This window comes from Phyllopteryx taeniolatus, chromosome 6 (assembly GCF_024500385.1).
Source record: "Phyllopteryx taeniolatus isolate TA_2022b chromosome 6, UOR_Ptae_1.2, whole genome shotgun sequence".
NCBI lineage: Eukaryota > Metazoa > Chordata > Actinopteri > Syngnathiformes > Syngnathidae > Phyllopteryx > Phyllopteryx taeniolatus.
Genome location: NC_084507.1, coordinates 25,815,632 through 25,843,309, shown reverse-complemented (window position 1 = coordinate 25,843,309; position 27,678 = coordinate 25,815,632). Strand labels below are relative to the sequence as shown.

Sequence of the window (27,678 nt, the reverse complement as noted above, 5' to 3'; positions counted from 1 at the left end):
AGTCTGTACTTTTTAACTTTTAATCACGGATGTTTTTTTATTTGTGAGTTTGTTTGGGTTATTTTTTATTTATTTTTTTTTTGGGGGGGGGGGGGGGGGGGGGGCGTGCGGGTGCAAGTACTTTTGTCACCTCTGATGATTAATGGTGAATGAGAACGCTTTATGTCCAACGCAAAAGTGAGTGCAAACTCCACCCACCGCAAACCAGCAAGGGTCTCCATTAACTGCAACCGTCAAACCAACCAGCTGGCTTGGACTCCCTCTCTCTCGCTCTGCTCATGTGTTTTGTGTGCGCGGTCAACTCAGAGGGGAGGAGAGAGAGAGAGCGAGAGAGTTTTACTTGGAGTGACGTCACCTATCCCATGGCGTCACATTGACGTAGCGCATACCAGGCGCTCTAGTGGAGGCTGAGCCCACATAAATGCACTATTTGACTTCCTCCCCTTAGACGGCGCGCATAAACAAAGTGCACACTTTGCAAAGTGGCGCTCACAAGGGGACGGACGCAGACACTTTGTACCACTCAGGTGTTTTTGATTCTTCAAAACACTTTGAGTACTTTTGACCAAACAATAAGAAAGGAAGCAAGAAACTTTTACCTTGTTTTCCCACGTTTTATTTTAATATTTTTTCATTTTCGACTTTTTGGTGATTATAGCGGATGTGGAAAGGATACGCGATGCGAGCTTGTCATCACAAGTAAAGACGGAACCGCCACAGAAAAGCAGTAAGTAAACTGTTAATGATCAGATTATCAACAAATTACACACACGCATGCCCACTCATGCTATACGTCCATTTATTATGAGCTAACGTTTTATATGCTCAAGCGGCGTTCCAGACGCTCTCCTTGAGTGCGCGTGAACGTGTTGATAAATCAGACTCGCCGATCCGTGACGAGCCCAATTCAATTTTATTTATTTATTTATTTATTTTGTACCACAGATCCTATCCGGTTGTCATGGGAATGAGATGCCTTACAGTGGAAGCCTTACAAAAAAAATAAAAATAAATAACAAATAACAAATCTGTGGGAATTATTAGTCGCTTTCAAATCTTTGTGTTTTTTTTTTAAATCAAGGATCAACATTAATTCTACAGCATCACTTTTAGTGTTCTTCTAAATTCTTACTGAAAAGTTGAGCCGAAGTGCCACTTCTGCTCTATCTGACACAAGCCCACTCCTGGGTGGCTTTACACTCCCCCTTTTTTAATGTCTCTGTTTGCTGGAAACACGCCGTGGTCCGACTTTATTGGCGCAAGGGAGGGAGACCAGCCAGCAACCGGGGGTTTACCGGCGCTCCGGGGTGCGTGTTTTGCGGCTTATGTGCGGCTCTCTTGGTTACCGGTGCGCGCTGAGCCAAGGAAGAGCCCCGCACTCACCGCCTCCAAATTGAATTGACTTGAACGCTTATTATATAATGTCATGGAAATAACTCAATATTTATTTCACTTTGGTGATAAGCAAACCCGATTTTATTATCGATTGGATGACCATGTTTGCTGCAGGAATTTCTTTCTGTAAGTGTTATGACAACTTTTGGGCTCAGGAGCCAAATGTTTAATTATATCTGACAAGGTTGTTTTTCACACCCCGAGTGCAACTTGTCTGAAAAGCCACAAGATGTTACGGTGGTTCATTTGAGTTTATTCTGCCTTTGAAAGGGAATACAATGAGTATTTGTTAGGATCCGAGATCTGAGTGAAGGTTGGAGTTCCTCAAAGCAGATGGCAAGGTGTTCCATTGAGGGCATGTGAAAGTATCTCGGCAGTCAGTACTGCGACGTGCAGAGGTTACAGGTCACAAGAGCACGAGGGCACACGTTGACGAGGTGACGTGTGTGACGGAAAGGGGGCGCTCTAAACCTTGAAATCCCCCGTGTGGAGTGGGTTCGGCCGCAGTGAGAGGCAGCCGGAGGCGCACGGTGCACCGGAGCTCCTCGTGCTTCTTCTCCTTCTTGCGCTTCTTCTTCTCGCGTGCGTGCGTGGGTGCGTTGGGTCCAGCCTCCCCTTCTGAATGAACCCCCAGCGGACCAACACGGTGGTGATCAGAAGCGAGCGCTCGCAGCTTCTTGCACACTCCGCTGCTTTTATAAAAGTCTTCACTTGTCTGGGTTTGTATGGGTCTCTCTCTGTGTGGTCACATTAGGCGTTTTTTTTTAAAAAAAAATGCAGACTGGAAGTTTGTGCACACCTGTGCTGAAATTCACACTTTATACTGGTTGCAAATATATTATCATCGGAACGACAGTAGTAAGTGCTTTTTCGGTGACATGCGCAACTGTCATGTTCATGCCTCTTGATGGAAGGAAAATGTTACACATGGTACTTTAATTCTTCTTCTTAAAAAAAAAAAAAGTTCAATTCCTAAAGTTTTGGAAATCTATTAATTATGATAGTTACTGTTCCGTTACTGTGGTTCTGACCCAGGCCATCCTCCATCTCTCCTCCAGACACAGGTTCGGAAAAGTGCCCCCAGCTGAGCTCGGAATCCCGCCGATTGGAGCCTTTCTCCGCGAAGCCCGACGAGCTCTGCCCGCTTCAGGAGCACCGATCGGGCCGCAGCCACGCCACCCCACAGCACGCCCGGACACCCAGCACCATTCAGCGCGAAGCTCTCACGCCAGGTAGCTACAACAGCCAAATTGTGCCCTTCTTTCTTTCTCTTTCTTTCTCTTTCCTTTTTTCTTTCTTTCTTTCTCCTTTATGAGTGCATGCATGTTTAAAAAAAAAATGGGGTGGGGAAGGTCCAAAAAACATCATTTGTAATTTAAAAGGCCCATTTGTTGCTAATTGTCTATTTGTGTGTCTGCATAAATGCCAGCGGTGTGCAAGAGTGTGCGCGTGTGTGGCAAGTGCAGACTAATTTGACATTTGACTTCTAATAAGCCAAATGAGAGAAGTATCATCATATCATATCACGTGTGTAAGCATTTACATGCAGTGGGTAATATAATAATTTATAACTGTTGCAATTTCTTCTCAAAGTCACTATATGTTCCATAATTTATCTCATGTTAAAAAAAAAAGAGCTCTCAGTTATCTTTTTATCGCTGATAGCGTGTCTGCTTTTCTGTGTATGTATAATGCAATTATAACTGCAAACAACACCCCTAGAAATATCACCAAACGTGTATTTCCCCCCCCCCCCCCCCGCCCCTTTTTTTGTATTGATGTGTGCAACCTCCATGTTTTTATTTGTTAGATCTATGGCATTATGACAATGAACAAGCGCACTCAGTTATTGGAACAGCTGCAGTTTGTCCAGTTGAAATGCGCACCTCGAGGTTAGAGACTGTCTCCCTTCACCTCGCTGTGTACTGCTGGCCAACTTGTATGTCTGACTCTGCTTGGGTTGTCTGTCCTCTTGCTTGCACGCACACACTCACACTTACACACACCCACATATGTACAAAATTGATATATTAAAAAAGTTCCCAGTTTCCAGTTTTAGGTCAATTAGGATTAAGAGAATGATTTCTATTTGTTAAATGCCAGTATAATGAGAGAAGGATTTTTTTTAGACAAATATATACAGTATATACAGTAGACACTACAGTCATGGCCATGACTGTAACACACTCTGATAGTTGTGTTGCAGAGTTGTGTGCACGGGAGTGTGTGTGTTACCAAGGCTCCATGTTGAAGGCCAAACCAGAATGAAGTGGTTTTACTGGTTCTCCTCTTATAAGATGCTGGCGTTTGTTTTTGGCAGGAATGAACGTACACGGTTTTATGTTTACATCCTTAACACCGCACACGCCAGCAGGAATGTAGTATGTGTATTTTCACACACACCGACAGACAGACTGACTCACGCACACACATACACGTGGTCACAAGTCCTCACCTGAGGCTATCGATCCGGTTTGAAGTCAGCCTACAATTGTTTTTGTTTAATGCCGCCTTAATTCCTTCATCTCGAAAGCGATGTGACACAACAGGTGTGACACAGACACACACCCCTACACACGATCCACCTGAGACTTGACCTACTGGCGCGAGACCCACGGTTCTCCACCACAGCGCCATTTTTTTTCCTCTCATGAAAAAAAAACCAACATCTTGCACAGCATGTCAGGCGGCGTGGATTCAGTTCCCAGTCAGTGACAGTTTGAATGTGAGAGTTAGGGTGTAGTCTGCCTTTCACCCAAAGTCAGCTGAGGTAGGCTCCAGCGCCTGTGACCCTAAACAGGATAGGCAGTATAGAAAACGGATGGATGGAGGGATCTTGCACAGCAGAAGCTTCCACGAGTGTTGCAAAATCTCAGTGAATGTTGGGATAAACATTTTTAATACAGTAGAGCCACTGAAGTTAAACACAGGCCATTCCAGGAAGCTGGTCGACCCCCCATTTGTTTGTAGTCAGACACAATTTTTCCCATAGGAAATAATGGAACACTGAAATCATCAGTTGCCATCATACCTTTATTAACTGCAGGCGATATTTTAAGTAACAATTTTCTTAAGACACACCTACAATTAACTGTAGTGACAAAGGAATAATTAAAGAGTGTACAGTTAGCCACATTCGTAGCTTTGATGTTTTCTTTTCAATATTGTTGACTTAGCCATATTGTACCGAGCAGCCAGGACAGATAAATGCATGCCGCGTTCTCATTTCATTTCAGAGTTAATTTTCAGTACTGTGGTTATCATCATATTTTTGCTCTCGAGAGTTTTTGTGTTGGTGGAAAAAAATAGCATAAGTCGACCATGTCTCTGGTGCCAGAAACCTTTTAGGTTCGCTTACATGAATTCTACTTATGCGCTGAGAATTTTGTGTAACTTTAAAGACATGTTTTTCCTGAAAAAAATTGTCAAACTAAATTTTATGACCTCTTGGTAATCCCTCTTGATAATGTCTTAGAATGTCATCAGGACTATTAGTTGAAGAAATGGGGGAAAACATAAAATTATTCTAGTTATCAAGAAGGACATCCACTATTTTGCTGAATTAATACGTGTTAATGGGTGTGTGTGTGTGTTTGTGTGAGTGTGTGTTTGTGTGAGTCATACTCATGCTTTTCAATGCCGCACAGGAACGCTGCCCTTCAGGAATAATGGTTATTTTCTTATAAAGACGCAAATGTGCCTCTCCGCCCATTTCCACCATGAGCAACGCTGATGTCGGTGATCGGGCGTCACCGCCTTTCAACTTTGAACTCGATATTTTTTGTGTCTTTAAATATACCCGTGACCTTTAAATGGCCTTTAAATGGCCTTTAAAACCCCCAGTCCGAACATGTGTAAGTGGATGGAAGTATCTGTGCTTTACCCACAGCCGGGCTGATATGTCCCCTATTTGACTGGACAAACACGACGGGGACTATTACGGCACACAGTGCGCATGAGGGTGTCAATGGTAGAGTGGCTGTGTTGACAGTTTACTCTCGCACAAACAGAAACACACACAGCCTCACACAGACACGTGGAGGTGTATGACGTAAAGAGGGTTTGATAAGGATATACACTCAATCAGTGGTTCTCAACTGTTGTCAGCGTCCACATTTTCCTATTGTTGCAAAGTCACAACCCACTTTTATTGAAATTAAGAACAATAAAGATTTTTTTCCTCTTTAAAAATAGCCTCTGAAAACATATATACACTATATTATATTTTTAAATGCCGTTTCAAATTACTTTGCTGTACTGCTCCAGGCATATTGCTCGCCATGATGTCCGCCAGCCAAAGGCTGACGTTGGTTGACTTGTTTACACAGTAAACCAGTGGCTAGAGAAAAAGGGAAATAACATTTCTTGTCACTTTCCTACTATGTTCCGTGTGCGAACATTGTACGACTATGTTGTGTACCAAAAAAATCAGAATAGGAATATATGTAAAAAAAATAAAAATAATTCTAGCTGTCTGCGGACCACCCAAAATGTGTCCTTGACCCATTTTTGGGTCCAGTCCCACCAGTTGAGAATCACTCCACTAAACACACAAATCAAGTGCGACTGTGTCCAGCTCAAATCTGAAGGAAGTCATAGCGACCGGCGTCTGCTGCGTTTGGCTGCGCTTTTTTTGTTTGTGTGTGTGCGCGCGCAAGCATACAGCACCACCATGGGGGTTCCATTATTATTTAACGCTATCTGCTTTAGCATCTGACTAACCCATGCACAAAGGTCACAAGCTTGCTCGGGCCTTCCGCAGGGTCTTCTTGAATTTAACTAACTTTTGACGGACAATCAGAGGGAGCCGCTAACATCTACGCTTGGAGACCGGATTAAAGAGATGTGTTCACATTTCTTATTTGAAGTACAGTGAACCCCTGTTTATCGTGGTGGATATGTTCCAGACCCACCTGCAGGTGAAAATCCACGATATGGAGAGACCATACCAAAACCTTATTTTTTTTTTTTACCCCTCGCACATGCTTTAAACACATTTATATGTATTCAAACACACTTTTTGAAAGTGTGTGGCAACACTCGGCAACGGGACCAAATGCCACTGAACTGAGACATTCATCCATCCATACATTTTCTGAGCCGCTTATCCTCACAAGGGTCACGGTAGTGCTGGAGCCTATCCCAGCTATCATCGGGCAGGAGGCGGCTACACCCTGAACTGGTTGCCAGCCAATCGCAGGCCACATATAAACGAACAACCATTCGCACTCACATTCACACCTACGGGCAATTTAGAGTCGACAATTAACCTACCACGCATGTTTTTGGAATGTGGGAGGAAACCGGAGTGCCCGGAGAAAACCCACACAGGTACGGGGAGAACATACAAACTCCACACAGGCGGGGCCGGGGATTGAACCCCGGACCTCAGAACTGTGAGGCAGACGCTCTAACCGGTCGTCCACCGTGCCACCCTGACACATTCAACAAAAGAGAATTAAACATTGAACATTTAAACATCAAATACCCAGTATGTTGCGGCACAAGGTGACACTACACTTAAGGTTCCCAACTCAAATACATCCATCCATCCATCCATTTTCTGAGCTGCTTCTCCTCACTAGGGCCGCGGTCGTGCTGGAGCCTATCCCAGCTGTCATCGGGCAGGAGGTGGGGTACACTCTGAACTGGTTCCCAGCCAATCGCAGGGCACATACAAATAAACAACCATTCGCACGCACAGTCACACCTACGGGCAATTTTAGAGTCTCCAATTAATGCATGTTTTTGGGATGTGGGAGGAAACCGGAGTGCCCGGAGAAAACCCACGCAGGCACGGCGAGAACATGCAAACTCCACACAAGCGGGGCCGGGGATTGAACCCGGATCCTCAGAACTGTGAGGCTGACGCTCTAACCAGTCGTCCACCGTGCCGCTTCTATCAAAATCCATAAAAAAAAAAAATCCACGGTATAGCGGTCACGAATGCTGAACCGCGATATAGCGGGGGAACACTGTACAACAATTCCGACAACTGTCTGTTCCAATTAAGCTGTGCATTTTTTATTGTGTTTACTGTGCATTTATAAGTGTGCAATTGTGCATGTATGTCTCACAGCTTTTGGCGTCACTTTGCTGTGCTGCACCAATCCTTGTTAAAGTCCTGCTCCTTTATTCAAACGTGTGATTAACTACCGTGTCACCACATTCTCTACCCGACTAATGACAGTCCTAACATTGTATTTGTATTACAGATTTTTAATTATATGTTTTGGGTTACACATGCTGTGATATTTCCTAACTGTCCACTTGTGCTGTTTCTTCATCAGACATGCCCTGCGTGCAGGCCCAGTATGGGCCCAGCCCCCCAGGCTCTGCCTACTCCGGCCAGTCCTTTGGCTACCAGGGCGACAGCTACGCCTCTGACCTCATGACCTCCGACTACACTAAACTGGACCTGGGCGGCGGGGAGATCTCCGCCGCGGCCGCCACCACCTCACTGCCTAGCTTCAACGTGTTCGTGGAGGGAGGCTACGAGCACAAGTCGTCCTGCCTCTACCAGATGCCCCCGCAGAGGCCCACCATCAAGAAGGAGGAGGAGAGCTACCCGACTGCCCCGCAACTGGAGGCGCTGTCCTCCTCCGCCATATACTTTAAACAGTCCCCCCCCTCCACGCCCACCACGCCTTCCTTACCCCCACAGCCCGGCACCTCTTTCCTGTGGGAGGAGCACTCCCTGGTCCCTCCGTCGCACCCCCACTCCATGGGCTCAAGCCTGGATGCGGGGTCTCTCAAGTCTCCCCGCTTTCCGCACTTCTACCAGCACTCGCCGCCCCACAGCGGGGGCAGCGTGGGCGGCTACGAGACTCTAGGAGGAGGCCTGGTCCGCACGTCCTCCTCCTCATCCTCCTCGTCATCCTCGGTCTCCCATGCTCACGGGCCGACCCTAGAGCAGCAGTCCATGTACCAGCTGCACCGCGGGCCCGGGGGCGCCAGCCTCGCATTCCGCTCCCTGGCTCTTGGTCCCTGCGGACCCTTACTCGGGGACAGCCTGCCCTCGCCCCCACCACGTGGCCCCCAAGGAGAGGGCACCTGCGCTGTATGCGGGGACAACGCGGCCTGCCAGCACTATGGGGTCCGCACATGTGAGGGCTGCAAAGGCTTCTTCAAGGTAAAACAAAAAACAAAACTCACTCTCACATGTCACACTACACACACACACAGGTGGAAACAGACATTAAAAGCAAGTGATGGAACTACAGAGGTGCCTTGAGGTATGTGTTAATTCGTTCCGTGACTACACATAACTTTAAACAATCATATCTCAAATCATATTTCCCCATTGAAATTAATGGAAATGCTATTAATCCGTTCCAGCCTGCCCCAAAAAACAAAGAAAAATGTTTGCAATGTGTTTTTAAAAAAAAGAAAGAAAATAGCACCCTATAATATCTTACTTTATAAAAACATAATATTTGAATGCAAAGAATTAAACACTTTGTCATCTTAACTAATTCATTGCAGCTCCTTCTGGTGTGCACGACTTGGACACTGGGGGTCAGTGTAATAATGCAAACACAAACAAGTCTACGTTCACACTGCAGGCCAATTCTGACTTTTTTGCCCATATGTAACTTGTATCGGATTTTTCCATGTCAATGTGAACAGTACAAATCCGATGTTTTCAAATCCGACCCAGCCTGCAGTCTGGATGCTCAGGTCGCGGCTATCCGACCTATACGTCATCAAAAGGCAACAAACGTCAGAATTATTCAACAAAACAGACAGGCGTGAAAAGCAATGGTGGATGAAGAAGAAGAAAACATTTTTTTCACTCCCTCTTTTATTACCTGAACAACATGTGGCCCCATATGTTGTTATCTTGACGCAATGTACTGCAGTCTTGCATTTTGCCAAGTCAGACACATAGGTGATCATTGTAAACGTAACGCGGCCTACCAGTACTCTGATGTGGGTGGATGCGAGGGCTGCAAAGGCTTCTTCAAGGTAAAAAAAACAACAACAAAACAAACAACAAACTCACTTTCATGTGTCACACCAGCAGGTGTACTAGTACTGTACATTCCACCTGAAAATATGACAGTAGTTGGACAAAGAAGCTGTAACCTGTAGCTCATTTAAAGCAATTTTGTTGCATTTGACTTCAGTCGCCCCAACCTTGAGCCCTACTCTAAATTGTCTGAGGAGTCATTATGAAAACACAGAACACCCACAGGGGTCGTCGCTCCCGGCAACCAAGTGGCCAAAGTGTGTGCATGGCTTGTGTGTACGTGTTTGTGTGTGTGTGAGATTTATGTGAGAACACACGCTCTCTCTAAGACAACCAAGAAAAAAATCCCCTCACTTCCACCGCCTTAATGCACAGCCACTCCAAATAAAATACAGTGAGCGTATTTTAAAAACAACATTCTCGTCTACACAATAATGTTCCCATCTTAGTTTGTTTTGAATCAGTGTGTGCAAAATTAGACGCAGCGCTTACGATATGAGTCACTTTATAGATTGCGTATAACACATATCCCACGTACCATGTGACCGCAAACTGACACACGCACAGTGCTCTCGTTATGCATCACCAAAAGATGTTGTGTTGTATGGTTTTAGTCATACTTACTTTTACTCTCTAATGTATTCTCTATAAAGTGCCGTGCACCAGACTCTCACTATGATGCACACCACTACACCACTGCAAACTTCAGTCACAATAATATACATATTGTTAAATTAATACTCCTCTTACACAGTGTTCTGAATTTTAATAGAGTTCTTGTCATGAATGTTATTAAATTGTGACGGTATACCTAAATTAATCTACTGTAAATTGGCTATACTCAGGATAAAGACGTGTGTTGCAAATCATCTATGTACAAAATATTTGTAATTTACTCAAGATTCATAAAATTCAATATACTCATATAATAAAAAGATTATTATTTATTATATTTTCCTGTACTGTTGGTGGCAAGAGAGAGAGAGAGCAAATTAAGAGTCAAATCAAGAAGTACAAACGCATGTCTAATTAAATAATGCCTCTAGTTGGTGTAAATGATTATCATTCTTTTCAATTATTTGTTTTTATTTACTAATTAATGAAAGCAGTGTCTGGTATCTGACGGGCCCGGGGGCTGCCTGTCTGCTGCTGTACATCAAGCCTCGTTTCCTCTCCTGCACATTTACTGCAGAAGCCACCCGTCACATTTGTGCGTTTGTACACATGTAGGAACACAGAATTTTTTGACTGCACTTAATTTATTCCCACAATCACATCGGCCAAAACATGCGATTAGTACACATGCTGTTTTCCATATCATCAGGCACACTCTATTATTATAATGGTTTTATTGTCCCGTAAAAAAATGGATTACGATTCAATTATAGCAGAAGAGTTATTTGCATGTTAAATAACTGTTAGTTCATTAGCGCAATTTGAAACACATTTTCATTGTGAATTAATTCGAGCTCCCAAATAAGTTTGCCTTTCTTCTTTTCTTACATTGGCTGAATAATGTGGTCCATTTACAGGCTTCCAGTAATTTGAGTTTTGGAGTTCTATGCCTTTAGATAAACCTGATTTTGTAGAGGCAATGTCCTGTTTTTTTGTTTTGTTTTTTTAATTGACTAAAATCATGAAAGCATCTATGCTGGGGAAAAATCTCCCTGTACTCATGTGTTTTGCATATTGGAAACATTCAAATCAGTCCCCAAAAAAAAGCATACACGTTAAATTTGCCTGCTATAAATCTGCCGTGCACTAACTTGTACTTGACGGACACAAAGCACCGAGCTCTGATTGCCCCTGATTAAGAAGCAGGGGATGGGAGGCGGGGAGGAAAGTCCCCAAAGGCATTTAATTTAAACCACAGCTATTAGCACATGTTACATGTCAAGAATCTGCCGCTGCAAGCGTCCGTGCTGCTCCCACAGCATGTGTGCTCCTCGTTTGGTAATATGGTCCATTTAGTTAATCCAACTCAACACTTACCGTGTCTGTTTTCTTGTTTTTTTTTCCTTAAAGGAAGTCTCTCCCACACAAGAGCCGCACTCGTCTCACTTTCTGATGCTTTTGCAAGTTAAACAATTTAGTCACTTGTTCAGTACAAATGCCATCAAAAGTTCAAAGGCGCAACAATTTCTCTTTAAATTTAGAGCAGCCTATGCTACATTCTTGGACTCAATTGACTATTTAATTAGAGTACAAAAACAAAAAAGACACAACATACACTTATGAAGGGCCGTCAGGAACATACACAATACTGATTTTCTTCCGCTCATATGCACAACTGAAATGCACCATACTAAGACACACTCACACTAACAACTGAAATCCTTTCACACACCATACTGAAACATGCTGGTACACAATGCTGAAATTTTTCCACAGGCCATACTGAAATGTGCTCATAAACACAACTGACACCTGAATTATGTCCCTAGCGGCCCCTCCTACAAAACTGGGCTGTCTGGCTACCAAGAAGTAGTACTACAGAAATTGGCTTTATTAATTTTATTGCATGAAGGTACATTCATGTAATTTGATCATGTTTGTGTGTGTGTGTGTGTGTGTGTGTGTCCACCTGCACATAAAGTCACCTCTGCAGAGACGCCATACACACTCCACCCTGCTTTAGTTCGCCAAAAGTCACGACAACAAACACAGACAGACACGCACAAGAATACTCATACACACACACACACACACACACACACACACACACACACACACACACACACACACAGGTGGACACAGACATGAGAAGCAGCACTCACCTATAGGAATTGGGTCCTGAGGTCACCAGCGCACCCACTAATGTCGCCACGCCCACTTCCGCTCCCACCCACGTCGCCATGTAAAAATGTTACATTATGTCATAAGTCAGACACTTCACATGGGGGATGATGAGGCGCCATGGAAACGGCTCTCATAAGGCATTAGCACCCAATTACACGTCAGTCCGTCAGTTGTGCCACAGCATATGGAATAATTGGTGTGCTAACAATAACCACGGGGGTATGGGCATGGTTTACTTGAGGGGTGCGCTGATTGAACTGAATGGATTTGTTTTAATATTTTAAAGAAGAGTGACGCTTTCCATGTGATCTAATTTGTCTGTTTTACAGTTGGAGTCATACGAAGTCTTTCAAATTTTAACTTGATGAAATTAGTCGTGATTATCAAGACAGAGTTGTTTTTGCATACAAACGTTAAAAAGGCAGAGCCACATTTACTATGCACAGGCTGAATCCACGGTGCCGAAATATCAACTAAAAAACAAAATAAAATCAAAAATCATCTGATTTAAATGCACATAGATGGGGTAAAAAAACAAAAAAAACGTTTATATTAGATTGTTATTATAGTTATAATTATAGTTATTATATCTGTCCAAAACATTGTGTTTAATCAAAAAATGCTTATCCTGCCACAGTTGCCTTGCGGTGTGCTCATTTTAAATATTATATTATAATATTAATATATATGCTTTCCATCCAAAAGCATGTATGTCCAAAATTTTTATCCAAAAAACCAATAAAAACACATGTATCTCCATGTTTTGTGACACATTTTCATTTTATCCAAAAAGCAATCAAAATAACTTTCCTTTGTTAGTATTCACCCTCGCTAACATTGGCTTGTGATTTGTTTATTCTATGTTGTCTAACTATGAAAAGCATGTATCTCAAAATGTTTCTCATTGGACGAAAAACACTTAAAACTACAATAAACACTTTCCATTGGACGGTGCACATATACAGTATTGCTCATCATGTGACAACCGCACCTTACTTTCATTATGATATACATAGGAATTATTTTATATAGAGCTGTTTAACCGAAATTTTTGCATGCCCATATCCTCATGCATGGGAGCGCAAAGACAACCACAACCATTTTTGTTATTGTTGTCTGCGCGACAAGTGCACAGGGTCCCCACGCGGCCCGTTTCTGATTTCATTTTAATAAGGTCAGTAATAATCGCACGACCCAGCCAAGGAGAAAACAGCTCCCTCGGTGCCCATTGAGAGAGGCCTGACCCGCGAGAACCCCGAGGTGCCACGAGCTGACTCGCAAGCTTCACAAACAATCTGGTCACGCAGCTCCTTCCTTCCTGCCGCCTGTCTCGCGGGAGCCTCCGCAGCACGCCACGTGCGCGGCCGCCATTGTCAGGCCCAGCGCTAATAAAATTGTCCACCCTGCAGGCGACGCTTGTCGGGAAATTAATTTTATCTAATTATACTGATGTCAGCGTCGCCTTTCAGCGCGTAATTAAAAACTGACCTGCGAGCTTCTGCTTTCATTCTTCATCGACGAAGGAGGGGAGGGCTGGAATTGAATTTAACACATCTAATATTTGGTGGTTGATTGTGTTTGGAGGCTGATTATCGGAATGTCTGTTTGGTTTGTTTTCCCTTTTTCTTCTCTAGCGCACCGTTCAGAAGAACGCCAAGTATGTGTGTCTGGCCAGTAAGAACTGTCCTGTGGACAAGAGGAGACGCAACCGCTGCCAGTACTGCCGCTTCCAAAAGTGTCTGAGTGTGGGCATGGTCAAGGAAGGTAAGAAGACTCTCAGTAGACCCATGCTAACTATGGTGCACCACAATCATGCACAGCAATGGTTGAGTATCAGAAAATAGGGGTAGAGTAGAAGTATTATCCCGACCAAGTTGGCACAGTAACATATCCCATAGGACAAATAACTGGGATCCGAGGTACACGTGTACCCAAGCTAAAAAAGTCGAATTTTTAGGGGAAAACCCCAGTCAAAAAGGTAATTGGACCCAAATTTTGGGACTCCAAGGTGACTCTTTGTACATCCTCCAGGGCTAAAAAGCTTAAGATTAATAATGCCACGCAAATAACCATAGCTCCACTGACAATCGCGTCGACTCCCCCAAACGAGATGTCTGTCGTAGTAATAGACTGACCAGTGAGAGGCAGCATGGTGCCACAGTACATCCAAGCTGCCGCAAAATACAACAAAGAAGAATGAGTAGTACAACCCCAATTCCAATGAAGTTGGGACGTTGTGCTGAACATAAATAAAAACAGAATACAATGATTTGCAAATCATGTTCAACCTATATTTAATTTAATACTTTACAAGGACAAGATATTTAATGTTCAAACTGAAACTAATGTTTTTAGCAAATAATCGTTAACTTGGAATTTTATGGCTGCAACACGTTCCAAAAAAGCTAGGACAGGTGGCGGCAAAAAAGACAGAGAAAGTTGGGGAATGCTCATCGAACACCTGTTTGGAACATCCCACAGGTGAACAGGCTAATTGGGAACAGATCTGAAACACTCTTACCACACCCCACACCACAGGATAATCACTCAGTATAATCTTTAGACATCCGACAATCGACAATTGCTGACTTTGTAAGGGAAAGAAAATGCTCAAATAGACCTGCACTGCATCCCGCTTAAGATAATTGAGTGCTGTTAACAACATTCAATGCGCAAAATTAAAGACACAGTCTGGCCAACTTTTTGATAGCAGCGAATTAGTCGAGCCAGAAATGAATCACACTCCCTTTGCTGCCACACAGAGAAAGTTATTATAAATGAGTGTCAATAATACTGCTGACCACTTGCTCTTCCCAACAGATTTAGAGAAAAAAAGCACATGAGATTTTAACTGCATCAAGTCGCGTTCTAAATTGAATTTTCTCTGTTGCATTCAGGACGTCATGAGGTTTTTACCACTAACAGTCACTCAAATACCACTTTGCTATTTGTATTTTGAATTAAATCAAAATGAAAAGCACATAAGCTTATCCATTTTCTGTCACAATGTTAAAATATCATTTTCTCCAGGCTTTTTACATGGAGCAGGTTTAGGACCACAGTCTTAGACAGTGAGCAGATCCAAGAGATTCCCTCTCATTGATGCCAACCTAGCATATTTATTCTTAAATTTTGCAACTTTTCTGACTACTCTTGAAACCTTTCCCCAAAAAGCACCGAGCAACAAATTTATCCAGTACTATTTTTTTTAGGAAACTTTGAGCAACTTTTCAAAAGTGACTCAAACGCTAAAAAGGACGCATTTTCCCTCTAAACAACACAAAATGATTTTCTCTGTCACATAATTAGAAAAAACCTGGGCATGTCTACCTAACGGAAAAGTGTGTTGTGAGTTGCTAAATTTACATGATACGTTTTAATAGTTTAACGACAACAACTAAAACTAGACAAATACATATAAGATAAATTTGAATGAAACAAACCTTTATATTATGTTTACAAATTCAAATGTGCTGATAATTTAAATCAACATTTTAAATATTTTTTTTTCACCAAACATTTAGAGAACGTTAGTCTGTGGTTATTACACATTATCGACATAACGTTCTATATAATTACACAATGACATCGCCATGAAATGGCTACCCTTTAGCAACTTCAATGAATAGAGCGTTCTTTAGCAACATCGCCTGAAAATGAGTTGGCAACACTGGACAGTACCTGTCTTTCCCGTCAACAAGTGTACAGCCCCAACTCACACTGCCACCTGCTGGCTGGTAGCCTCCCGTGTGGGAATGCTGCAGAACATCATCCTCTCTGTCTCGTTTGCACACCCTAGAAAAATACCGATGACAGACTTATCAGCTTGAGGACAGACGTTCTTGAGGACAGACGTTCTTTATGCATGTCGTATAAAAACGGCTTGATACTTCATTATTCTCGCTCATGTTGACGCTTTGTGCTTCACAGTGGTGCGCACTGATAGCTTGAAGGGTCGTCGTGGCCGTTTGCCCTCCAAACCGAAGAGCCCGCTGCAGACAGAGGCGGCCCCTTCCTCGCCACCCCTCAGCCTGATCTCCACTCTGCTCAGGGCTTATTCCCACTGCACACCCCATGACCTTGACTACAGCCAGGTAGCCGTAGAGTGATACAAATATGTGGGTCCAGTGAGAAGCTCTATGCACTCTGACGTATTTTCCCTTTTCTGTGCTATTTCTCTCCATCCCGCAGTTCAGTGCTGCAGACCCTCCGTCCTCCTCCTCAGACGCAGAGCACATACACCTGTTCTACAGGCTCCTCACCATTTCCATGGAGACCACGCGGTGCTGGGCTGACCGGCTGCCAGGCTTCTCCGAGCTCCAGCGGGACGATCAGAACCTGCTCATAGATTCGGCCTTCCTTGAGCTGTTTGTCTTGCGATTGGCTCACAGGTGAGAAGAAAGGAACATAGCATATAGGAGAAGATGAGAACTTTGCCTAGACGTATCACCTCTGGGTGGAACTGTGGTGGGGTGGAGCCTATCACGGTTGACTGAGGCCCGCCGCACATTGTCGAACACGACTGAACTGGAAAATCGTGAAAAAAGTACAGTCGACAACTCACACCTGCAGACCAGGCGATTGACACATATACCATCTTGCTGTGAGGCAAAAACTATGGCCCCTGGCGTTCTTTTCGTGACACGTTTTTGAAGCGCCTGTATTTTTTATTTTTTTAATTGAACCACAAACAACATGGAAAACCACAAATATCAAGGAAAAAGCTGATTGCCCTGGCCGCTGTAATTATATTATAATAACACAAACGGAGCGAGAAATAAAGGAATATGTGAATATTTTAGAGGCTCTTGTCAATGACCGCCCCATTCATTGACTACACTTGTTTATTGTGGCAACAGAGACTCTCCACGCTTTGCTTTTCAGCCACAGGTACATATGAAATTACAAAAATAGTAAAGAATAATTGGAAAGCACTATGACTATCAGTATATATATATATATATATATATATATATATATATATATATATATATATATATATAGGCGGCACGGTGGACGACTGGCGCCAGCCTCACAGTTCTGAGGACCCGGGTTCAATCCCCGGCCCCGCCTGTGTGGAGTTTGCATGTTCTCCCCGTGCCTGCGTGGGTTTTCTCCGGGCACTCCGGTTTCCTCCCACATCCCAAAAACATGCATTAATTGGAGACTCAAAATTGCCCGTAGGCATGACTGTGAGTGCGAATGGTTGTTTGTTTCTATGTGCCCTGCGATTGGCTGGCAACCAGTTCAGGGTGTACCCCGCCTCCTGCCCAATGAGAGCTGGGATAGGCTCCAGCACGCCTGCGACCCTAGTGAGGAGAAGCGGCTCAGAAAATGGATGGATGGATATATATATATATATATATATATATATATATATATATATGTGTGTGTGTGTGTGTGTGTGTATGTTTCCTGGAATTTACAGTATGTGTCAGGAACAGCATGCACTGTCGAGTACAGTACAGCATGTAATTGTGCTGCTGTGTTGGCGTATCTGGAGCTGAGTGGTCAGCCATATGAGGGAATTATGAATGGAGTCGGTGTCTATGACAGCAGCTACACCCACAGAGTTCCGCTCGTCTGATGTATGACGCACAAGCGAGGTTTGTGTGCGTCTGTGTGTGTGTGTGTGTGTGTGTGTGTAGAATTGACACGATCAGAGCCTCTAAAAGCAGGTCAGCTGAGAAGTTATCGCAGGCAATGCTAAAATTAATTCTTAACTCAGCTGACTTACATTAAAAAAAAGGGTCTTAACTTCATGTACGGCTGCTTGGTGCCATTAGGACTCCCCGAGGCCATCTTGAGCCTCAGCATCGCCTGGGGTTACCACTCTGCTCTAGCAAGGCATGCGGCTGGTTAAATTTATGGTGAGGAGGGGTTCGGCCTACAAGCTCATCCTTTTGTCCCGGCTGTTGTCTAGGGACAAAAACCAACACAGTCAGACACACTTACTCACCCAAAGACACACACACACACACACACAGACATTGATGATGTACAACTTTGTTCTCGTGCACCCTGCTACGTCCAGGTGCAGGGTGGGTAGAAGATGGGTGGTGGCATCACAGTTCCAGCAGGAGGGGAAGGCTCAGGCTGGGACTGTGAATCACCCCAAACACGGGATTCATGGCAACACACACACAACACACACACACACACACACATGCTCTCAGTGCAGAACACACATGGCACTGTGAGAGCTTTGCCATGCAGCCCCTATTAACCAGTGATGCTGCATTGACCCCGCGTTGAACTCAGATGCCTCCCAGGCTCCCCTCGTCCGAGCGTATGTCTGCGTGTTCGTCAGAGTGCGTGTCAGTGTGTGCACAGTGTGTGTGCGTTCAAGTAAATTTACTCCACCGTTAGCGTATAAGGACCCCCGTCACCCAACAGTCTCTGTGGTTATCGGTGGGTTGCCATGGAGACAGCGTCACCCGGGGTGAGCGGAATGTGTGGCAGAAATCCAGCCGTATATAACGTGGATGTGGACTCGCTGTGCTTTAGCACATGAGCATCCTTAGATACATGCGTCACATCCGAGCGTTGGTTGAAATCTGCTTTAACGTGCTACAAATTGTCACTTTTTCCTAATAATGCCTTTCATTTGATTAACCTAATGTTTGACATCACAGATTCCGGGTTCTTTGGAATGTTTTTAATTCAACCGTGCTGCTTGGAGTTGTAATTTGATCATTCTGATTACAGGCAACAGTGAAACAGAAATTGGTTAAAATATGGTCTGTTGTATAGTAATTTCCAGAACAATCGACCCTAATCGATTCCAGGTCATCAACATTTCATCATTTGTTTTTAATTGTATTTGTGTGAATGGTAAAGAGTAACTTATTCAACTGATTCAAACCATTACAACTTCAAAATGCTCAGCTCTTTGTTTCAAATTAGACAATTTTTTTAGCATTCCACATTTTCCATGACAACATTCCCGTATCACTGCAGACATTTCAGACATTTACCTCCATCCACATTTTTCAACCGATTCAAACTTTTCTCATTATAATATTCTTTACCATTTTAATCTTCCAAGTGTAATATTCTATCTTTCAACATTTCAATTAATCCAATGGCATTTCAGTTCAGCATCAGCTTTAAAGCATACACATGAAATTTCTACAGAAATTGCATTCTGTAGTTTACTTTTGAACTTACTTTTTTAAATATTTATTTCATTTTAAATTATTTCAGTTTTTCACTAGCTGGCCAATGGGCTAGATAGAGAGATTTGTCTGTATACAAGCGATGTACAGTTTGTCATGTACGGTATATTACTAATAGTAATATTGATAAGTGTATTAGTGTTGTGGTGGAGCAACTAAAAGGAAGACTAAGAAAGAAGTTAGTGAGATAACAGTAAACAACAGTATGAATGTGAAAAAAGAGGGGTGGAGAGCTGGGCATTATGGGAAATCCCCTGACAGTTGAGGCCTGAAGCGGTATAACAAATGGATGATTCAAGTTTTATCATCAAGGCAATCTATGGACGTCATTGTAGTTGTGAAGGGCACAATAAAAACATTATCTTATTATTGTCGTTTCAGGGGAAATTCAGTATCTTACTTTCAAAAATGTAGTCCAGCGTGAAGTACGGGAAAGATCAGAGGAGATTCCAGTCTTCTTCCCCCTTATTCTAGTTGAAGCTGTTTTCCAAGCACGTACTGTATCTTAGCTCATTTTACCTGCGTCTTCCATCTGTCTTCCCTTTGTTTTGGGATCTACTTATGAAGGCAACTAATAAGAGGGAAGCATGCTGTTTAGTCGGGCACTCATAAAGAGCGCTTTATAGCCCTCACTTATGCACATGCTCTCGCTCTCGCTCTCCCGCTCCCTCTTGGTTCGGTGTCGTGAGTAACTGAAGGAAGCCTTTTCATTTTCTCATTAAGACATATTTCCATTGCACGCAGCGGTCAAAGCACTTTAAAGTCATACCCGTTTAAGCTCCTTATCCCAGGCATTCGTTCCCACATTCCCAAAGATGCGAGAATGTTTCAAAATGCAATCATTTGGAAAATACAATCTCAATCAGCTGCATGCTGATTTTTTTTTATGTTTGTCCAAATTGTGTGTGAATGTATGTATGTATGTAAGGAACATTGTATGTTGAATAGAAGGCGCATAGAGAAATAGGGGTTAGCACACCTGCCTCGCAGTTCTGAGGGTCTGGTTTTGAATCTTGTGTGTGAATTTGTGTGGAGGTTGAATGTTCTTCCCATGCTTGTGTGGGTTTTCTACACGTAGTCTGGCTTACTCCCACATTCAAAAAAAACATGCATGCTAGGTTCATTGAAGACTAAATCCTTGCGTCAAACTCAAGGCCTGAGGGCTACATCATTTTACGTTGCCCGCTGAAGGAAATACAGTGTCTACTGCATGTTTCTTGCTACATACCGTATTTTCACGACCATAAGGTGCACCGTAGTAAAAGGCGCAGTCTCAGTTACGGGGTCTATTTCTGTATTTAACACGTTACATAAGGCGCACCTTATTATTGAGCGCAGGCATGGTAAAACATACGCTATCTTAAAACATACGGTAGCATGCATGCATGCTAAAACAATGTTTTGAAAAAGGCAAGCGGGAGCAAAACTGAGTTCGGTTGTACTTTATTGAAGTATTTAACACAACATCATCACACAACAACATTTATAGATTTTGGAACTCGGTGCACACATAAGGCGCGCCGCATTATAAGACGCCCCGTCCATTTTGGAGAAAATTTAAGACTTTTAAGTGCGCCTTATGGTCGTGAAAATGCGGTAGATTTGTCCTTTTCATGTTGGGAAAAAAAGTCTCCACCAAAATTGGAATTTTTCTTTACTATAACCAGTTTTACAAGCATTTATATTGACCAAGTCCCTTATCAACAAAAATTGGACAATAGTTGAATACTAAAATATTTGTTTGCCATTTTCCATGACTTTTGATTACAAATTCAATGCATGGTTAAATATATATACATATATATATATATATATATATAACAACAATCAAATACTGGGGCAGTTGTGTTTGTGCAATAGTTGATAATAAATTTGTATAGTTTTCAGTCATAACGGCCCTGTGAGGGAAATTATAACTACAATATGGCCCACGATGCAAACAAGTTTGACTTATTTGCTCTAAATTGCACCTAAGTGTTCGTGAGTGTGAATGCTTGTTTGTCTATATGTGCCTTGCATTTGACCAGTGACTAGTCCAGGGTTTACACCACCTCTCGCTCAAAGTCAGCTGTGATAGGCTCCAGCTCATCCATCACTCTAATGAAGACAAGTGCTACAAAAAATGGATGGATGTTGGGAAAAGAAAATTCCTTAAGCTAACCAGCTGTTATTTTTTCTTGCTGTTTTTTCAGGTCAATGCTGTCAGAGGACAAACTAGTGTTCTGTAATGGTTTGGTGCTGCACAGGTTCCAGTGCCTTCGCGGCTTTGGAGAGTGGCTGGACTCCATTCGGGACTTCTCCACCCATCTCCAGGGCGTAAACCTGGATGCCTCCGCCTTTGCCTGCCTGGCCGCGCTCGTGCTGCTCACAGGTAAAAACATACAAAGGGCATAAAATGATCATGCCATGCATTTGTATTAGGGATGGGCGAGTCCCAATACCAGGTATCGGTATCCAGCTGATATCGGCCTTATTTTAAGGTATCGGGTACTCGTGAAGGCTGCCGATACTACCCACCAATATTTAAGGCTAAAAAATTATGGCGAAGGATGGAGTTCGTTTGTGTGTTCGGCTGACTCAATGTGACAGCGATCAGGTGGACACATCCCTTCGAAGACACACACCCGCACACACACACATGCACACACACATGCACGCGCACGCACACGCGCGAGCGCGTTGTCACAGATTTCTGCCAAACAAGAACCTGATACCCCTAAGCACCTGCTGCACCTGCCTGACACCTGCTGCTCTAATCAATGTGCATGTGTCAAGCATGCAGCAGAGAGAATGCACGTGCATGACTGGGCCAAAGAGAAGCAGGAAATGTGTTGTCACTAGGCTTAAAACATTTTTCACTCGTGAAAATCAATGATTAGGACTTAATTACTAAAAAAGTAGTTTCTAGAATGAGGGAACAACTGAATAAGCACAAAACAAATTACAACCTGATCATATTCCCCTTTCACAATGCATATGAACATGTTAAATTGGATTCTCTATGTTAAATCTGGATCAATTGCAGATGAAACTTGGTCGAACATTATATCTCCCGACCCTGACTAATGCTGTGCAAACGTCTAAGGTCATGACTTGTTTTGTTGGTTTTAATTACCTTTTTCACAAGCTGAGTTTCACAAACACTAAATAGTAGCACATATAAAACATTTATAAAATAATAATTAACCAACGTTTAAACCAGGGATGGACAAGCTATTGTGCTCAAGGTCCACATTTGCATTTAAGGCTTCAAGTATTCAAGGAGTTTAATTGTCATACCAACACGCGTTTACAAATGATATGGCAGTTTATTTGATACCCAAGGTCCCACATTAGCCCAATAGGTCTCAAGACTTGTAAAATAGAAATAGAATAAGAACATAAGATACAATAAGAGATAAAAATTCTTATTTGCAGTTGTGAATGTGTGCAAAGGTCCAAATGCAGCAAAGATTTGGATCCAGCGAAAATACAAATGCCGGAGGCTTGAATTGCACATAATATTTATACGATACTTCCACGGTCCTTGCACTTGAAGAAAATAAAGTGTCCTGAGGTCGGGCCGACAGAGCACAAAATGTAGAAGTTAAAATGCGCATGTAAAATATGTTAGTTTATATTAGTAATAAAATAATAATTCATACACATTTTGTAATGTGATTTTTCCAATTAATTGTATTACAATGAATTACGCAATTAATTAATCAAATAAAATAAAACGATGACTGTAAATGTGAAATTCTTTATTTTACTAGTATATTTTTTTATATTTAATAACAATAAATACTGTACATCACCAAACAATTTAATGAGAAAATAAATGAATAAAAAACAAAGACATACACACATTTTAATTAAACAATTGTTGGAAAAAAAGGTTAGTTGGAGGTCTGCATGCTACTGAGTTCACATTGTAGTTGTATATGGTTATTAAATCATTGTTAAAACAACAAATGTAATGGTGGCCTATCACTCTAACAGATTGCGGGCACTGTGGGTAGACATGTTGAACATGATCTACTATGATTGCGATCTTTTACTAAGAACCTAAACAGTGGGCACAAAATTGCATGTGGACTCCCTCCAACCGACTGCCCACGCAGTTGGCAACAGGTGCAAAAGAGATGAGGACCGCCATATTTAAAGGATGGTTTTGGGACAGCACTGTAAGCGCAAATTGATGTTTGAAGTGATGAAATTGGAAGTGTTAGTAGGAGAGAAACAAACAGACTGCTGAATTACAGAAAGCCAGAAACCGCATAAAAGCCATTTTTGTTCAACTCACCCCGAGTGCGTGGAAATTGAAATCGTGGAGCATTACGTTTAAAACTTCGGACAGCATACCCTGAAAACTGCTCTGGGAGATGACTCCTTCATGTGACTTTAAAAACTCCAAAACTGTATTGCTGATCATTTTTGTTCCCTAGTGGAAATGTTCTCTCCACCTCCTCTCCATCAGCCTTTGTAAGTTGTCTTAGGTTTGATAAATTGCATTGGGCTTGCAAAATTCATCTATTTATATATATTCCACCCTGCGATTGACTGGTGACCAGTTTAGGGTGTACCCCGCCTCTCGCCCGAAGATAGCTGGGAAAGGCTCCAGCACGCCCGCGACCCTAGTGAGGAAAAGCATTCCAGAAAAGGGATGGATGGATGCATTTATTCCTCCCACACCATGCAAAATGAACTGTGTGGCAATTTAGCATGTTTGGAAGTCACATTCCTGGGTTCAAACTCCACAGAAGAAGACCTAAACCGGATTTGAACTCAAAACTTCAGAACTGTGAGGCAGGCGTGCTAACAACATACTGGCCGGACTCAAATATAGTGAAGGAAAAATCTATTATTTGAATATATTCACGCAAATACTGTATCACAAGATCATCTAATTCTGTAAACAAACATGTGACACGTGAAATCCTCCCCTCGGTGCCAACTTTATTTACCTCCAGCCCCCCGGCCCTCCGCCACCACCTTCACATCTAAAGCCCCCAACATAACCTCCTATCTCTGGGGGAGCACTTAACTCTGCGCCTCATCGACCAGCCCACCACGGAGCTCCGCTCTACGCTGGCGTCTCAGCGCCACCTCGGCAAAGCGCACAAGCACACTGCCAGAGCAACCAGGCCATCGACCAATTCAGAGTGGCCTGTGTAGAAAGGCAGCCATCGATTACCCCCCACCCCACTCCACTGCGACACACACACACCTCCACTACAGGAGCTGGCGCACATAGAGACAAGGGGGGAGTGAGTGCGTAGGTCTGAAAGGGACGTTGAAAGGAGGGCTGGAGAGACTCGACAAACAAAAGAGCCACATAAACAAACAATAAATAAGCTTCACATAATGGATATCTCAAAGTGGTGTGAGCCACGGCCTCCCTGCAGCACCCATGTGTGTGTCTGTGTGTATGTGTGTGTATTGGGGGCGGTGGACACCCTGTGCTCTGCAGAATGAGTTAGTGTCACATTAAGCTCGGTTTGGGTGCCACTGGAGTTGCTATGGGCACTGGTTTGTGTGTGTGTTTGTGTGTGCGCGTGTTTTTCTAATCTAATTTGGCTGCTCACAGGGCCGAATAATCAGCTAATTGTTGAGCACTTTTGTCTTAGTCAATGTCTTGAATTGCAGGGAGCATTTGTGTGCCAGCAAGTGTTTGTATATCTGTCCTTTTGGTGTGTGTGTGTTTGTGTGTGTGCGTGTGTGTGTGTGTGTACACAGTGTGCGGGGGGCTTATTAGGTTAGGCTGTGTATTGATCTGTAGTGAGTGAGACAGGTTAAAGCCTGTTAAGAACTTGAGCCATAGAGGCTAATGAGGTGCAATTCAATATAAAAGAAGATGTAGCAATTGCTCTTTCAGCTGAATGAGATGATTGGGCTTGCAAATGGATGGAGCATGGACAGTATATTTACAGAAACCTTCTATTAGAATGTATTTTGTAAGTATAGTATAGAAATAGTTATTAATAGGATTTGCCTTGAAATACTTATACAAGCTACAACACATACAAATATATGTTTTTTTCTATGAGAATAAATAGTAGCAAATGTAATCATTTCCAGAAAATGGCCATGGGAATTTTATCAGTTTCAGAAAGTTTGACAGTTTCCATGGGAATCAAATAACTGGGAATTGTGGGTAGTTTATATTGACTCTAACCCAAAACAAAATTGAAAGAATGTGGGTTTTTTTCATCACAGGACAAAAATGAGAAACATTGAGTTGAGCAAGTTAGGCAGTTTCTATGGGAATTGATGAGAATACACCTGAAACGTGGGCTACTCTATCAACTTCATTTCCCAAGACTTTCCGTTTGAAGTTTATCTGAGAATTTTTGGACAACTTGGACACTCCCTTGGGAAATATAGACAATTAACTGGCAATTATGTGTGATTTATAAAAACTATAGCATACACAAACATTTTGGAGAAAGTGGTGTTTTAAAAAAATGCAGGCAAAGTAATATAATTTCTAGAAATTTTCCGTTGAAGCTTTATCTGAGGAAATTTGGACCTATTTGGCAGTTTCTACAGGAATTGACTTAGAATTTGGGCTAATTCTTTCATACTATATCATATAAAAACATACTGAACAGCATAGAAACATAAAAACAATTAAATTACAATTTTAAATTAAACTCACCATTAGGCTGAATGCAACTGTTGCAATTAATGTCAGTTCCACACAGTTTTGTAAGATGGGAAGTCCTGCGCTGTTTAATTCATTCTTCTCCTATCGTCTCCTTCACAGAGCAAGTTCCGGGCCTGAAGGAGTCCAAACGAGTGGAGGAGCTGCAGAACAAAGTGATTTGTTGTCTCAAAGACCACCTGGGCTGCGGCCCTTCTTCGTCATCGTCTAAGGCGGCGCCCGCCCTGAGTCGTATTCTGGGTTTAAGGGCAGAGCTGCGCTCCCAGAGGACTCAGGGCCTTCAGCGCATCTTCTACCTGAAGCTGGAGGACCTTGTGCCACCTCCGCCCTTGATTGACAGGTTCCTAGACACTCTGCCTTACTGATGGCAAAGGATGGAGTTCAGAGAGGAAAAAAAAAAAAACATCACGTCCAGTTTGAGGACAATGACAGACTCACTTTGCTGTGATGCCAACAGGACAACCACATGACAACTCACTCCAATGGACCACCAACTCAATAGACACTTTTTTTAAAATAATAATAAGAATAATTTTTTTCATTTGCTTCGCCACTTCTGTTTTTCACATGGAGGCTGAGATGCATGATGGAGGTTGGAGATTTTTGCCCTCTGGAAAGACAAAAACAAGAAAGAAAGAAAGATAAAGTCCTGTTTCTGTGTATACTGTTTATCCAGTGTGCTGAATTCACTGGGAGGGAGAGAACACATCATTGACAACACAAATGTAGGTGATGCACTCTGTTCAAAAAGATCAAATCATAAATGTGCAAAAACACACGACACAATATTTCAATAACAGAGTAGTGAGTTCTCGATTGATTCCAAGTGCAATTTTTTTCACTGCTTTCTCATCACATAAGAAAGTGACGCATAAGGAACAGTTAAATTTTCAAACTCAAAATTATTTGAATGCAAAGACATGTCCTATATTGTCAAAAGAGCTGAGAAAGTACGAGCGAAATCTGACTTTTGAGGAGAAACTGTGCACTAATGATTACCGACTGCTCACTCAGACTTGAATTGCTCATTTTTTTGTGCATATTTTACTCATACAGAAATGATAGGAGCCCAAAATGGGCTTTTGAAGCACTTACGGCCTGCAAAGGACTGGAAGCACAGACACACACCCGGCCTGCTCTCCCCACTGAGAGGAGAGGACAGGGAAGGAGGGTGCTCGACAGATAGATCCACGGGAGAAACATTCCGCAGTCTTTTTTAATTTCTCTTGTGACAGTGTGAGCGCGTGCAAGACAATGGTTGGATGCTGTCTTAATGGGTGTGTGTGTATGCGTGTGTGTTCACGCGTAAGAGAAGCCAGCATCTTATGCATGGTGTGTTTTTAGGCTATCAAAAACCAGCTCGCCTCGTGTGTTTGTGTGTCTCACCCGACAACCCACCCACTCACACACTCACGGCAGCAGTGATATTACGAAAAAAAAAGAGCAAATTCTATAGATATATAAATATATAAATATACAAAAACTAATATTTTGAAGTGTTTTTAGCTTTTTTCAAATATTGTGGTACGACTTGTGCATTGTTTTCAAAGAAGAGAAACAAAAAACGTAAAAAGTTGCTGTTTTCTTTCAATGTCCTTTGGTTTGAGTTTCCTGTTCAATAATTTCTTTCTCTTTGGTTCACTGGATTTTCTGTTCAGCACTTTGAAATCATAAACTAGTTCTGATTA

General features: G+C 42.7%; 1 protein-coding gene across 2 annotated transcripts; it reads left to right on the top strand.

Annotated features, from left to right (window-relative positions):
• Nucleotides 1–430: 430 nt before the first annotated feature.
• On the top strand, nucleotides 431–27,678 carry nr4a3 (nuclear receptor subfamily 4, group A, member 3). 2 transcript variants are annotated; one of them, XM_061776976.1, is made up of 9 exons: nucleotides 431–727; nucleotides 2,454–2,627; nucleotides 3,206–3,287; nucleotides 7,686–8,527; nucleotides 13,801–13,930; nucleotides 16,097–16,260; nucleotides 16,358–16,557; nucleotides 21,537–21,715; nucleotides 26,093–27,678. In XM_061776976.1, exons 3-9 carry the CDS (start codon nucleotides 3,218–3,220, stop codon nucleotides 26,353–26,355), a joined length of 1,848 nt encoding a protein of 615 aa, XP_061632960.1. In that variant the 5' UTR covers nucleotides 431–727; nucleotides 2,454–2,627; nucleotides 3,206–3,217; the 3' UTR covers nucleotides 26,356–27,678. The 2 variants fall into 2 exon arrangements, with proteins under 2 accessions (XP_061632960.1, XP_061632962.1); XM_061776978.1 differs by lacking the exon at nucleotides 3,206–3,287.

What these genes read in the sequence shown, in the direction of transcription:
- nr4a3 (XM_061776976.1), top strand. Translation starts at nt 3,218, where the DNA reads ATGACAATGAACAAGCGCACTCAGTTATTGGAACAGCTGCAGTTTGTC. An exon ending in GCTGCAAAGGCTTCTTCAAG is followed by an intron (nt 8,528 to 13,800) that starts GTAAAACAAAAA and finishes TTTCTTCTCTAG; the next exon opens with CGCACCGTTCAGAAGAACGC. An exon ending in CGCGCTCGTGCTGCTCACAG is followed by an intron (nt 21,716 to 26,092) that starts GTAAAAACATAC and finishes TCTCCTTCACAG; the next exon opens with AGCAAGTTCCGGGCCTGAAG.